The 14,778-nt window shown below is 38.9% G+C and overlaps 2 protein-coding genes across 2 annotated transcripts in view; one reads left to right on the top strand and one right to left on the bottom strand.

Moving 5' to 3' along the window:
- Window positions 1-1,047: 1,047 nt before the first annotated feature.
- Window positions 1,048-1,761, top strand: LOC148715047 (uncharacterized). Its single transcript, XM_088712800.1, has one exon. The coding sequence runs from the start codon at window positions 1,048-1,050 to the stop codon at window positions 1,759-1,761; it is 714 nt and encodes a 237-aa protein (XP_088568926.1).
- Window positions 1,762-10,549: 8,788 nt separating this feature from the next.
- Window positions 10,550-14,778, bottom strand: part of LOC103711430 (uncharacterized) — an 11,803-nt gene continuing 7,574 nt past the window's right edge. Inside the window, exon 2 of the mRNA XM_088720850.2 lies at window positions 10,550-11,494. The gene's annotated coding sequence lies outside the window, so the exon portion shown is untranslated. The remainder of the gene's footprint in view (window positions 11,495-14,778) is intronic.

Raw genomic sequence — 14,778 nt, 5'->3', positions numbered from 1 at the left:
TTGCTTTAATTACTCAAGTTACCTCTAACGATTCTATATGTCACACACATCATAAACACTTAAATTTGGCTAAATAGGCATAGTACTCATAGATACACATCGGCTTCCCCCCTTCCAAATTGCACATGCATACCCCAAATACCCTCTTCCACTATATTTTGCCGAAAATATATCATCACCCCTCACTCTCTGAAAGCCATATTGTCACGACCCCCGCCCCGTTTCCGGCAGGCCGCCGGATCGGGGCGGGGGTCGTGACAAAGCTTGGTATCAGAGCAAAGGTTAAGAAGAGTCCTGTCAGAGCAATAGGGTGAGTCAGGATTAAGTATAGGATTATACTATGGAGCATAGGATTTTTCTGTATGTTATTTTATGAGTCATTTACAATTTAGTAAAATATATTTGGGGATTAGACTTAAGAGTTCTTTTTTGGCTCTACTTGAGACAAAATTTTATATCATTCAGTTTACAATCAAGATTTGTATTTTGATAGAAAGTCAATTAATAAATTCGGAGGATATTGATCAGAGTTGTACAGCGAAAGTATGGTGGATCGAGTCAATTTAAATTGGTCAAAAATATTGACTGCGATGGAAGACTAGATTTCACAATAATGAAGATTTGTGTTAATAAGAAAAGGTGAATACTGTAGATTCTCAGATTAATTATAATATGACTATGTGATCTCTCTGATAGATTTTGCTATTTTTGCTATGTTAAAAGATAATTTATGTAAACTCATTATAAATTCTTGACTGCTAGGTAGCCGTAAGCAACATGGAGGATGAAAGAGAAATAAGGGCACCTTTTCCGAACCCTGATAGCCAATCAATTTCACAAACTACTCCACACTCCATAGCCACCCAGGCAGACTTGGCAGGAGTGTACCAGTTAATGGTACAACTGCTTGAGCAACAGCAGCAGATGCAGTTGGCTGCCCAACCTGTACAGCCGATGGATTCCTATTACGAGAGGTTCCGTAGGTTGAATCCACCAATGTTTGATGGTGGATTCAATCCCATGACAGCTGAGACCTAGATCCGGGAAATGGAGAAGATGTATGAGTTACTCCAATTTTTCGAGGAGGTAAAAGTCAAATTAGCTACCTCTATGCTAAGGGGGAGTGCTGATTATTGGTGGACTACTATGAAGACAACATATGAGGTCGACGGAATGACCTGGGAAGATTTTAAGAGGGTATTTTATGCTAAGTACTTTTCGGACTCAGTCAGGCAAATAAAACAGAATGAGTTTTTATCGCTGTCTCAGTCCGAACATATGACTGTCCTGGATTATGCCAATAGGTTCGAGGAGCTGAGTCGATTTTGCCCCCAGTTCATAGAGGACGATATGAGTAGAGCCAACCGGTTCGAACAAGGGCTTAGATACAGGATCAGGTCCCGAACATCTTTACAGATAATTTCCAGCTATAAGGATATTTTGGACAGAGCTTTGAAAGTGGAGGCTGAATTAAAAAGATCTGATAAAGAAAGGGCTGACCTGATGAGATCTAGATCAGCTAGAAGTCAGAGTGGCAAGCCATGGGATTTCAGGGGCACTCCAATTCAAAAGAAGCCCAGGGCCCGCACTTACTCAAGCAGATTCCATAGTGGGCCCTATATGAGGAGAGCGAGGGCATGTTATAGTTGTGGGCGGACTGGACACCTGGCACGTAATTGCCCGTACAAGAGGAGGAATGAGCCCAGACCTCCTGTACCTAGTGACCAGAGGCCAAGAAGCAATGCTCGAGTTTTGCACTGACCCACCAAGATGCTACTGCCAATGACCGGGTGGTAACAGGTATATTACCAGTCAGCTTGATTGATCCCTCTATTTGGTTCGATTCTGGCACTATGCATTCCTTTATTTCAGATAGTTTTTCCAGATAATTACACTGCATACTTGAGAAACTAGAAGAACCATTGTATGTTCCTACACCCCTATAGAAAACAGTAATTGTTGACATTAGTACAAGAATTGCATAATTCAAATAGGAATAGGAGAGTTAGTGACAAATCTTATATAACTTGACATGCAAGACTTTGACATCATTTTGGGAATAGGTTGGATGTCTCAGTACCACACTCATAATGACTGCTATAGTAAAAGAGTGATACTCTAGATACCTGAAGAACCAGGGTTCTTTTTTTTCAAAGCGATGCACCTGTGTAATGTAATTCATAATTATATTTAATTTCTACTCTGAAAGTTTGGAAGGCATTAAGAAAGGAGTGTAAGACTTATTTAGTCTATGTAATGGATACTTGAAAGGAGACCAAATTGGAGGATTTTCCAGTAATGAATGAATATCCTGATGTTTTTTCAGAAGATCTTCTTGGTTTGCCACCAGAGAAAGAGATTGAATTTGTAATTAATTTGATTCTCAATACCACACCAACCTTAAAAAATCCCCTATAGAATGGCTCCAGTTGAAATGAAATAATTAAAGGAGCAGTTGCATGATCTGTTTGATAAAAGCTTCATTTGACTTAGTGTGTCACCTTAGGGAGCTCTAGTATTGTTTGTAAAGAAGAAAAATGGAAGTTTGAGGTTATGTATCGGTTATCGAGGATTGACAAGGTAACAATAAAGAACAAATACCTTTTGTCTCGGATTGATGAATCTTGTAAGGTGTATACGGATCATAAAAGTCTAAAATACCTTTCTACTAGAAGGAACTCAATATGAGACAGGGAAGATGATTGGAATTGATAAAAATTATGCCTTGTCTATACACTACTGCCCGAAAAAAGCAAATGTTGAGGTAGATACACCGAGCTGAAAAACTTCTGATAGTATTGCTGCTTTACTCATATCCGAGAAAAACTAATGTTGTGGTAGATGCACTGATCAGAAAAGGTGTTAGTGATACAGGAAAGGTTGAGGACAGTGTTTAGTAGGCAGAAGAGCTACGCAGATGTCAGAAGGAGAGATGTGCAGTTTGGCACGGGCGATCATGTTTTCTTAAAGATCTCTCCTATGAAAGGAGTAATGAGGTTTGGAAAGAGGGGCAAGCTTAGTCCCCGATACATTGGCCCCTTTGAGATACTAGATAAGGTTGGCAATGTATCTTACAGATTAGCACTGCCTCCAAAACCTCAGCCATGTGCATCCAGTATTCCATATCTCTATGCTCCGAAAATATGTGCCGGATTCATCCCATGTGCTACCAGTGCAGGAAGTTATAGTATAGAAAGACCTTTCTTATGAAGAGCTTCCTATAGCTATCCTTGATACTCAGATCAGGAAGCTAAGAAATAAGAAAATATGTATGGTGAAGGTCCAATGGCACCGGCACAATGTTGAAGAATGCACTTGAAAGTCGGAGCAAAGTATGAAGAGCAAATACCCTCACCTCTTTGAATAATCAGGTAATTTACTCTTTTAAATTCGAGGACGAATTTTATATAAAGAGGGGAGGATGTAATAACCCTAAAAAAAAAATTTATATAAAAAAAGGATAGAATAGTCTTTAGAAATTGATATAAAGGGTAAAATTGGAAGGAATCAAAAGTTAATGGCACAACAGTAGATATATTGAAGTGTTAGGGGCAAAATGAAAAATTTAGCATTGTGATGTGACTTAATTCATGGGTTTGGCTGTGTCGGTGGAGTGAAACAGAGAAGAAAAGGGGGGGAGTCTCAGGTGGTGACAGAGAGAAGGAAAAGAAAAAGAAGAAGAAGAAGAAGGAAAAAGAGAGAAAAAGAGAAGAAAAGAGAGAAGAAGAGAAGGAGAGGGAAAGTCCGAAAGAAAAAGAAGAGAAAGGAAGGGGGATCCCAGTTGTGTGCCGGCTGAAATAAAAAGAGAAGTATCGGTCTTCTTTCCCTCGGTGCAAGGACCCAATCCTCCGAAGAGAAAGAGGTAAATAACCGTCCCTACCTAGTATTCTAAAGAAATTAGGCTATACAAAGGATGGATTTGGTCTTGAGAGGTTAGATAGAAGTGGTTAAAGGAGAGAAAATCGGATTTCGACAAGTTTTTCCGGCACTGCAGAAAAACTGTGTCGAAGTTCCAACTTCGGCGAATTGTTTCGGGGGTCAAACGGCCTCCGATAGCAATTCATCTTACCTCTTTGGAATCCTCCATGAGTGTATAATGTTAGGTAAAAATTTCATAAAATTTGGAGTTTGGAAAGTGGACCAAAACTGGGATGAAGTAACCCGCTGTCGGTTCGGGTTATTGTTCATCCGGGTGGAAAAATAAGGAATTTCATGCCATAATAGGGTATTAAGCCTAGATTAGGCTAAGGGAGACCTTGTACTCATGCAAGGAAGTCCTTAATACACATAAATGGTGAGTTAATAAAAAAAAGAAGAAGAAAAGAAAAGGAAGAAATTTAGAAAAGGGGGGAGTTGAATCAATTAAAGTTTCCTATCTTTATGATTGGCACGTAGATTATGGCCCTTGATACAAGAATAAATGTGTTATTAATGCATGTCACAGTTGGGCAAGAAGCTAGGAAACCAGAGGAAGAAGTCCCCTACTGCCTACTGTAGATTTTTGGCGGTGTATCAGGACTGTGCCGGATTGACAGGTGAGTGGGAGTTTGTACTTTGCACCATGAGCACATTCCTTATTCATTTTCATGAATGTTGCCAAGTGTGACTTGATTTCACCTGAGTTTATTGATTAATTGTTATGATAGATTCCTCTATGTTTTGTTCTCCATGCTTGATTATTCTGTACATGCATTTGAGGGAACATTGAGAGAAATTACGAGGGGTAGATGAGTAATTAAATTGGTTCCGAATTGTGAAATGACTTCTTTTGTTAATTGATTTCATTTCCTCTATTTCAAAAAAATGTAGAGCCCTTCTCATGGTATATTGAGTTGCATTGTACTCCCATGATTCCTCACTCCCAACCCTGATGTTAGTTATAATTGGGTCATGGTCGAGTGAGTGGTAGTCTTGATTATACTCCTTTTTAGTAGATATCACAGCCCTGATACACCTCCAAAAATCTACAGTAGGCAGTAGGAGACTTCTTCCTCTGGTTCCCTAGCTTCTTGCCCAACTGTGACATGCATTAATAACACATTTATTCTTATATCAAGGGCCATAATCTACGTGTCAATCATAAATATAGAAAACTTTAATTGATTCAACTCCCCCCTTTTCTAAATTCTTTCCTTTTCTTTTCTTCTTCTCTTTTTTTTAATTAACTCACCATTTATGTGTATTAGGGACTCCCTTGCATGAGTACAAGGTCTTCCTTAGCCTAATCTAGGCTTAATACCCTATTATGGCATGAAATTCCTTATTTTCCCACCCGGATGAACAGTAACCCGAACCGACAGCGGGTTACTTCATCCCGATTTTGGTCCACTTTCCAAACTCCAAATTTTATGAAATTTTTACCTAACATTCTACACTCATGGAGGATTCCAAAGAGGTAAGATGAATTGCTATCAGAGGCCGTTTGACCCCCGAAACAATTCGCCGAAGTTGGGACTTCGACACAGTTTTTCTGCAGTGCCGGAAAAACTTGTCGAAATCCGATTTTCTCTCCTTTAACCACTTCTATCTAACCTCTCAAGACCAAATCCATCCTTTGTATAGCCTAATTTCTTTATAATACTAGTAGGGACAGTTATTTAACGGAGGATTGGGTCCTTGCACCGAGGGAAAGAAGACCGATACTTCTCTTTTTATTTCAGCCGACACACAATCGGGATCCCCCCTTCCCTTCTCTTCTTTTTCTTTCGGACTTTCCCTCTCCTTCTCTTCTTCTCTCTTTTCTTCTCTTTTTCTCTCTTTTTCCTTCTTCTTCTTCTTCTTCTTCTTTTTCTTTTCCTTCTCTCTGTCACCGTCTGAGACTTCCCTCCTTTTCTTCTCTGTTTCACTCCACCGGCACAGCCAAACCCATGAATTAAGTCACATCACAATGCTAAATTTTCCATTTTGCCCCTAACACTTCAACATATCTACTGTTATGCCATTAACTTTTGATTCCTTCCAATTTTACCCTTTATATCATTTCTAAAGACTATTTTACCCTTATATATATATATATATATATATATATATATTAAGGGTTATTAAACATATCCAATTAATTAATCATTACTTTCTTTTTCCCATATGCCTCCACCCTAATGCCACTATCCTAGTTCAATGAAGCAAGATAAAAATGTTACCTCCAACACTTAAAAGGCCATAGATAGGAGAGAGCCTCTAGGAAATGAATTACATGTCACACAAAACCAACTCAATTATAGACAATCTTGCATCTACAAGAAGCTTCTCCACATGCATGCATGCAGAGACACGTGACAAATGTATACGCGTATATGTGTGTTTGTAGCATATACAAAACGTGCATCTATGCATGTACCTAACCCACATGTACAGCTAACATGTATACTTCTATACGTACACACTTATATTTGTGTCCACGTCATATGCATGTGCTGCACCAAACGGTGGAGGTTCTTTCTTGTTGTAAGTGAATGCAACGAAAAGACCCGGAAATAATGAATAATGAGAGAATTCATTTATAGACATCTATCTAATATTTCCTTGAAGTACAAGTTCTATAAAAAGGAATTGAACCCATGGATCTATTTCCTATTTTTCTCTAATAATTTAGATCTCGGATCTATAAGGAAAGGAATATAGAAATAAAATAAGGGTCCTTTTAAAATAAAAATGGAAAAAAAAAAAGAAAGCTCGGGTCTCCCACACACATGCCACCCACCCCAGGGAAGAATCCCGAAACAAGAAAATTGGTTGCTAGATAGTGGAGAAGTCAATCATCGCACAGGGTTTTTTTTTACATAATAGCAATGGAGGGAACAATAATATACAATATTAAAGACCAAAAATTATCTCTTTTCAGTCTGCTAATATAAGCACAAATGAAATCCTGTGTCCCATGCAAAAAAAAAAAAAAGGAATAATTATATGAACAGAGCAAAGAGCATCAAGATATAACGTATAGTCAGTCTCAACTTTACCAGCAAAGCAATTTCAAACTATTCCAATCTAACAAGAATTAATTCCTAGTTTTCCAATGTAGCAGCATCTAACCTAAGAGAAATAAATGAATAAAGAGACAATTTATTTCTCATTGATCAATGCCGACACCAAGAAACCAAAGGAATTCGATTCTAGTGCCCTTGACGGCAGCCCGACCACCAATTCTAAACTCAAGAAGTACACCACCACAAGCCAAAGATCTCACCTCACTGCATCTCTTGCGTCAAAATAGAGGGTTGGTTTGCCAATCAATCATTAACATCACGACGAAAAAGTGTAACATTACCAAGAAAAAAAAAAGGTGCAGCATTCGTGACACAAAAAGAAAAATTTCGGGCTTCTGGCTTATGACACGTCGAAGCAACATTCTAAATTTGCACAAAGGAATGGCACCCGAAGAGTCGAGATATCCGAAAAATTGGCATCCCAGAACCGTAAATGATCTCACCAAGGTTTGAGAGCCCAGTGGGCACAATGAAGACCAAAGGGAAGCCGAGGAAGTGGGAAAGTAAGACGGCAATTGTAAGCTTCGAAAGCCATTGCTGGGCTCAAGTAAGGGATTAGAGGAAAGGGGACTAGCTCCACCAGCTCAGCGGTGGCCCAGTCGAACTAGAAAGCAATATGTGTAATACTTGTCCACCGGGGATTCACATTGGAGCATCGAGATAAAATCCTTAAGGACTCGTTTGGTCACGGAAAGATTTTTTTCTCATTGAAATATTTTTTTCTGAAAAGCTGATGCTTAGGTATATGATACTTAGGAAAGTGATTTTTGCATATTTGGTTAATCATAAGAAAGTGGTATATTTTATAATGGCTTATGTTTGGTTAAGCATCTATTTTTCTGAAAAAGTTTTGCAAAACACTTATTATTCTCTTAATAAAAAGAAAGACCTAATCTCATTCTATCTAAAAGCTTAAAAGCATTTTTGAAAAAAAAATTCCCAATTCCCAATCGGTGAGAATTAAACTTTTTCATGTCCCACATCGATTTGTCTTTCTCATATAATATGAGAATCTTATTTCCATAGAAAAATTACTTTTCATCCCTCTCCTTTGAAATCTCCGACCAAATATAAGGCATTTCTCTATTTTTCCGTTAACCACACTTTCCCCTCCTCTTCCCGCGAACCAAACGTGCCCTAAATTGTTACCAGCCGGAAATGCAGCTAATGCTGAACTACGTTTAAGCAAAAAAAAAAATGCTGAACTGCAAGATATTTGCCACAAAATCCAGTTAAAAAAAAAAACACTTGCAACAAAACCCAGATAAATCTATCATCTTTTCCTTTGAACTCACAGCAAGACCTCAAGGATTGAAACTCATGCGACGAAATTCAGCAGAAAATCAATCTTTCACCAGGAAAACACAGTAGCATCGAAACCCATGATGAAAGATGGCTCGACAAAAGGAAGAGATCCAAATCGCTCCAAGAACGCAGAACAAGAACTCTTCTTCCCGAGATCAAAAATCCCAAACCTTGGGACAAGAATCTTAAAGCAGAGGCAAAGGATAACTTATTAACAGTGGGAGTCCAGCTAACAATGAGCTCCAAGATTCTTACCAGAAATTAAGAGCAGCTAGATAGATATCCAATCTCCTTATCAAAATCTCTGCGAGACCTCAAGGACCGAACCTCCCGTAGCGAAATCTCGCGAAAATTCCGATTTTCAACCAGAGAACGACATTAGCATCGAAACCCGAGAGGAAAGATGGTTTTTCGAGGGCATGAGAGCGAAATCGCTCCAAGAACCGAGAAAAAAGAAGTCTTCTTTACAACCGAGAGCACAAGTCCCAAACGTTGAGGCAAGAACCTTCGAAGAGGCACAGGAACAATTGCTACCTGGAACTGTCGAAATCGCTACAAGACCTCCAGATCCAAGACTCAAGTAGCGAAACCCAGCGGACAAAATCGAATCTTTCAGCGAAGCGACCAAGAATAGCATGAAGAATGAAAACTTCTTCCTGGATAGAAACAGACGACGGGCGAAGCGGGGCGAGATCGCGGAAGGGAAGAGCGTAGAAAAGAAGAGGAAAAATCTACAGAAAGGAGGAGGGGGCTGAGAGAGAGATGGTGGGATGGGAGGCCCCCCCCCCCCCCCCCCCCCCCCCCCCCGCGTCTCCGCGCTAGGGTTGAAGGAGAAAGCAGGAGATCGAGCGGGTTCGAAAGGAGTCCGTTTTCCCTCCCCTTTCTTCTTTTCATGTGGACTTGGTCCACCGCTGAGCTGATGGACACGATACAACCAATAATTTTTCAGAAATAATCCGGAAAAGGTCCGTGTTGGGGGTGACTCCATGATCATCAGCCGGATGCAGAGAATCTGAGAATCACTACTGCTAACAATTTTTTAATTCGCGATATCTGAATAATGATGAGGGACGAAAGAGTTGTCCACATAAAGCATGTGTTTAGAGAAGCCAACAAAGTTGCGGATTAGATGGCCACCTATGTGGCTAACCATGCCAGTAGCATCCTATAGACGGAAGATGGGGAGCATTCTTGAAAGTTCTGTGATATTTTGTTTTCTGATTTTATTGGATGCATCGCACACGTATTGTATGAATCACTTGGTTTAGAAAAAAAAAAAAAATCTCGTCATGCTTCGCAGTCTTGGATTAACCATGTGGGGGGTAGACGGCAGCTCGCTGCCGGCTTCAATTAATGTGAACTATGTTTAAAAAAATGTAATTGACAAATCCCTTATTAAACCTCAAATTACTTTCTAAGTCCCAAAGTTACGGACTTTCAATCCGTCCTATAAGTCCTTTTACATGGAACCAGAAATTTCTTTTTCGGTTCTCACTCTAACCTAAGTTACCAGCGCCATAGGAAACCAGCCATCACTTCACTTTATATTAAATATACGTCAATATAATTTTATTTTTATTAAACTTAAATTATATATTTAAAAGGAAGCTTCATTGCACCACCACCATGCCCACTTCGTTTTCAACGTGTGTTGATTAGTTACATGCGAACACTGTCTACAGCAAAATAATTTTGCTATTACTTAATTTTCAAATACAAAGAGCCATGACGTCGTTCTCTCGCTTTAAATGAGAATGTTAAAATTTCTATACTTAATTTTCAAAACCTTCATCATATCTGCAACTCAAAACATTAAATTTCACTTCAGCAAAATAATATTGCTATTACTTAATTTGCATACTAAAATCAATTTTAGATGTATCCTAACAGAAAATCAATGCTATTACTGATTACCAAAAAATTAAGAATGATGTTTTCACTTAGTATACATGTGATCTCAATCGTTAAATTCAATGAATCAATGTTGAAATATTTAATTGTCTAACCAAATGTTTGTTACCTCTGCCAGCAAAAGATATCACCAAGCCTTCCATAGCGTTAGATTAACATATTGTAACATACTGTTATGAGTGTTATCAATTATTGCACTTCATCTGCAAAAAACGTAATTGTGCAGTCTATCATTGTCAAATCCTGCAGCACTTTCAAGCTTTCCCATCAAAAACCAGATATCACACAGGCATTCTGGTTGGGCATCGCATACACTCGCAAGTTAATCTAGATAAACATGGAAGTAATGGCTTTTCCTGGGCGGGACACTGGTACTCTTGATGGCATGCGCTTTCCACGACCTTCTTGTAGCTCAAAAGCTATAGGAAAAGGCAATATATAGTACTGTTAATTAGAAGCTTGGCCTCATCGCAGTGCATAAGCACAGAGCAGCATCCAAATTGGCCTCGCTTGAGGGGGGCGATGTACCACTTCTGGACAAGGGCATGGCCATGGCTTCAGTGGCGACGGTGGAGATGAGCACGACCTCGGCTTTGGTAGTGGTGCTGGTGGTGGATATGTTTTTGGTGGCGTCGTTGGAGGTGGGAAAGAAATCTGTGATGGTGGTGGCGGTGGCGGCGGATACATTTTTGATGTTCTTGGAGGGGGTGGTAAAGAAATCTCTGATGATGATGGAGGTAAGATTCTTGGCTTTGGTGGTGGTGGTGGTAGGTTCATATTTGGTATTCTTGGAGGAGGTGGCAAAGAAATCTCGAAGGGTGGTGGAGGTAAGACTCTTGGATTTGGTGGTGGTGGATATGTTTTTGGTGACACTGGGGGTGGTAAAGAAAGCTGTGATGGTGGTGGAGGTAAGACCATTGGCTTCGGTGGTGATGCTGGTGGTGGATACATATTTGATGTTCTAGGAGGAGGTGGTAAAAAAATCTCTGAGGGTGGTGGAGGTAAAACCGCTGGCTTTGATTGTGGTGCTAGCGTTGGTGGTGGATACATTTTCGGTGTTCCTGGAGGAGGCGGAGGTAAGAGCATTGGCGGCGGCGGAGATGGTGGCGGTGGCCGGAGAGGTGGATAGATGGGGCAAGCAGAAGAAGCAACAAGTGATGCTTCAGTCACAAAGAGGATTAGGATGCCGGCAACAACATGCTTAGCCATGTTTCACAAGAAAGAGGGGTTCTTGCCACTGCCAGTAATACTAAAAGCATAACGGATTCACATATAGTGAAACGAAATTATGCCTGAAAGATTTAAAAAACAAGAAAAGAAAGAAGACCATGAGGTGTAGGTACAAGACATGCATTACACGACACTTGTTTCCACATGTTACACGTTGACTAGGACAAGCAATACGTATGTCAGAAAAAGAATATGACACGGTATTAGGTCAGATCACATCTATGCAGCAGCTCATAAAAATGGTTTTCAAATGAAGCACAATTTTATAGAAGAGACGAACGTCAATGTCATCCACGAGAGCAACCCCCAACTAATCAGACAGAAATGTTGGATCCCACCAAACCCACTTGCATGACAGTGGAACCCTGATTTCAAATTTTGTCCATTTTGATTAAGATGATCTCCTTTTCTCTTCAATTGACTTTAAAAAATTCAGGTGACTCGCGAGAGACACCATAAAGAAGTACGTGTAGGCCTCCCATCACCCGGTGCAAGGTCATTGGAGAGACCCCATAGGTTCCCTCTTAGGTGAAGGCCAACCTAATTATGAGACGTGGTAGATGGACAGAAGTCCTCATGTCCTTCTAAATTACCCAGTGGCTTGCATGGCTGTTAACATTTCATTGTTGTGGATGAGCAATTGTGTCACCATACAAAGAACAGAAGATTTTGCCTCACAAGGCGCACCTTAGGCAGGAGGAGGAATGTTTCATAACATATATTCTTTCTGATAATAGAGAGAGAGAGAGATCTTAGGGTATTAATATTGTTTTATGGTTTCAATAAGAGTGAATCCAGATTCATGAGACTTGTTAACCCAACTGCTACACTTACTGTGTGCATCAAACGTGATTTGAACTTGATGGATTATACTTGACAGGGGATTATTGTGCTTCATGAATAACCAAATATCAATTGAAATGAATTAAAAAAAATCCTTTCAAATAAATACTTTGGTTGGAAAGATGCATCTAGAGATGAAAATAAAGAGAATCAAGAAAAACAAAGGGCTCGTTTGGCTCGCGAGAAATATTTTTCCTTATAAAAATATGATTCATGAAAAGAAAATACCTGAGAAAGTACTTTTGGTATGTTTGGTTGACCATGGGAAAGTGATAGATTTAAAGAGTGCTTATATTTGGTTAACCATCAAATTTCTTAGAAAAGTTATGTATAATTCCTATTATACCCTTAATAAAAATTAAATCTTTAATACTTTGAATCAAATAAGGATAGCTGAAAGACTTTTTTAAGAAAAAATAAAAATATTTTGATTTCCGGCTCAAAAAAAATAACTTTTTCATATTTCTCATGAAAGAGATTTTTTCATGAAACGTGAAAATTATATTCTTACAGAAATACAACTTTCTCGTCTCTCTCTTTTGAAAACTTCAACCAAATAAGAAGCATCTTTTTACTTTTTCGTTGATCATACTTTTTTTCTTTTTTCCGTAAACCAAACGAGCTCAAATTGATATGCCAAACTCCTCTATCACAACCTAATTGATGGCTGAGTGCTGTTACTCCCCATCTACCCAGACAACAATCACTTTATCTGCAGTATTATTGCTAGTCGGGACCTATAAGAAGAAATAAATAGCTTGCTGACGATCTCTCTAACTGCCCATCATAAATAGCTTCCCGGCATTCTCAACACAGAGAAATTCACAATCAAAACCAATTAAAATTGCCTTATTGATATGAAACTAAAAGTAAAAGTAATAAAGCAATAGAAAATAAAGAGAAAGAAAGCACAAGAGGGCATGAGATATAAATGACTCTTTTATTCTTTCTTACTTTTCACCTCCCGATACAAGATTACATATCATCTATTTATAGGCCAAAGGAGAAAGATCAAAGGCCATAAGATTAAAGGCCATAAATACATTAATTCATCATTAATGAAGAAATTGGAGGGTTACGAGAAGTTGAATAGTCATGGATGAATTCAGATGAATATCCATCTAGAGATGAAGATGAAGAGTCAAGATTTTATAACACTCCCCCTTGGATATTCATCTCTTAAGATTATGCCTCATTAAAACCTTACTAGGAAAAAACCCTGTGGGACAAAAATCCTAGTGAAGGAAAAAGAGTACAATATTCTCATTATATGCTTTTCAAACTGTCTCATTAAAAACCTTGCTAGGAAAATCCAATGGGACAAAACCTAGGCGAAGGAAAAAAGAGTACAGTGCATATAAGCCTCCCCCTCATGTGAGCATGTCAACAAATGGCTCTGAGTTGACACATACCAATCTTCTGTACTAGTTTCTTAAATGTTGTTGCAGGCAATGCTTTGGTAAATAAGTCTGCTAGATTTTCACTTAAGCAAATCTGCCGAACATCTATTTCACCTTTCTTCTGGAGTTCATGTGTGAAAAAGAATTTTGGTGAGATGTGCTTGGTTCTATCACCTTTAATATATCCTTTTCTATTTGAGCAATACATGCAGTATTGTCCTCATATATTATTGTTGCCTTCTCGTTGATTGTTGGAAGATTACATTCTTCATAGATATGTTGAAGCAAAGATCTCAACCACACACATTCTCGACTTGCTTCATGAAGCGCAAGTATCTCGGCATGATTGGAAGAAGTGGCAGTGATAGTTTGCTTTATAGATCGCCAAGATATAGCAGTACCACCATATGTGAATAAATATCCTGTTTGTGATCGCCCTTTATGTGGGTCAGACAAATTTCCAGCATCTGCATATCCAACCAGTTCCGATTTTGGTTGTTTTGAATATAATAATCCCAAATCAGTTGTTCCTCGAAGATAACGAAATATGTGTTTAACACCATTCCAATGTCTCCGTGTTGGTGCCGAACTATATCTTGCTAATAAATTGACAGAAAAAGCTATGTCCGGTCGCATATAGTTAGCAAGATACATTAGTGCACCAATTGCACAGAAATACGGCACTTCAGGGCCAAGAATCTCTTCGTTATCTTCTCGAGGACGAAAAGGGTCCTTCTTTATATCATAGGATCGAACAACCATTGGGGCACTTAATGGATGAGCTTTATCCATATAAAAACGTTTTAACACCTTTTCTATGTAATTAGATTGATGAACAAATATTCCATTTGATAAATGCTCGATCTGCAGTCCGAGACAAAATTTTGTCTTTCCAAGATCTTTCATCTCAAATTCTCTATTTAAGTACATGACTGCTTCTGCAAGCTCTTCAGGAGTTCCGATGATGTTGAGATCATCAACATACACTGCAATAATAACAAACCCAGATTTTGATTTCTTTATAAAAACACATGGGCTAATAGCTTTGTTAACATATCCTTCCTTCAGGAGGTATGTACTAAGACGATTATACCACATTCGTC

The sequence above is a fragment of the Phoenix dactylifera genome, chromosome 1, assembly GCF_051530095.1.
Source record: "Phoenix dactylifera cultivar Ajwa chromosome 1, Ajwa_hap1_PhDact_Kaust_v1.1, whole genome shotgun sequence".
NCBI lineage: Eukaryota > Viridiplantae > Streptophyta > Magnoliopsida > Arecales > Arecaceae > Phoenix > Phoenix dactylifera.
Note: the sequence above shows the minus strand (reverse complement) of the source record. Positions and strands in the feature narration are given on the sequence as shown.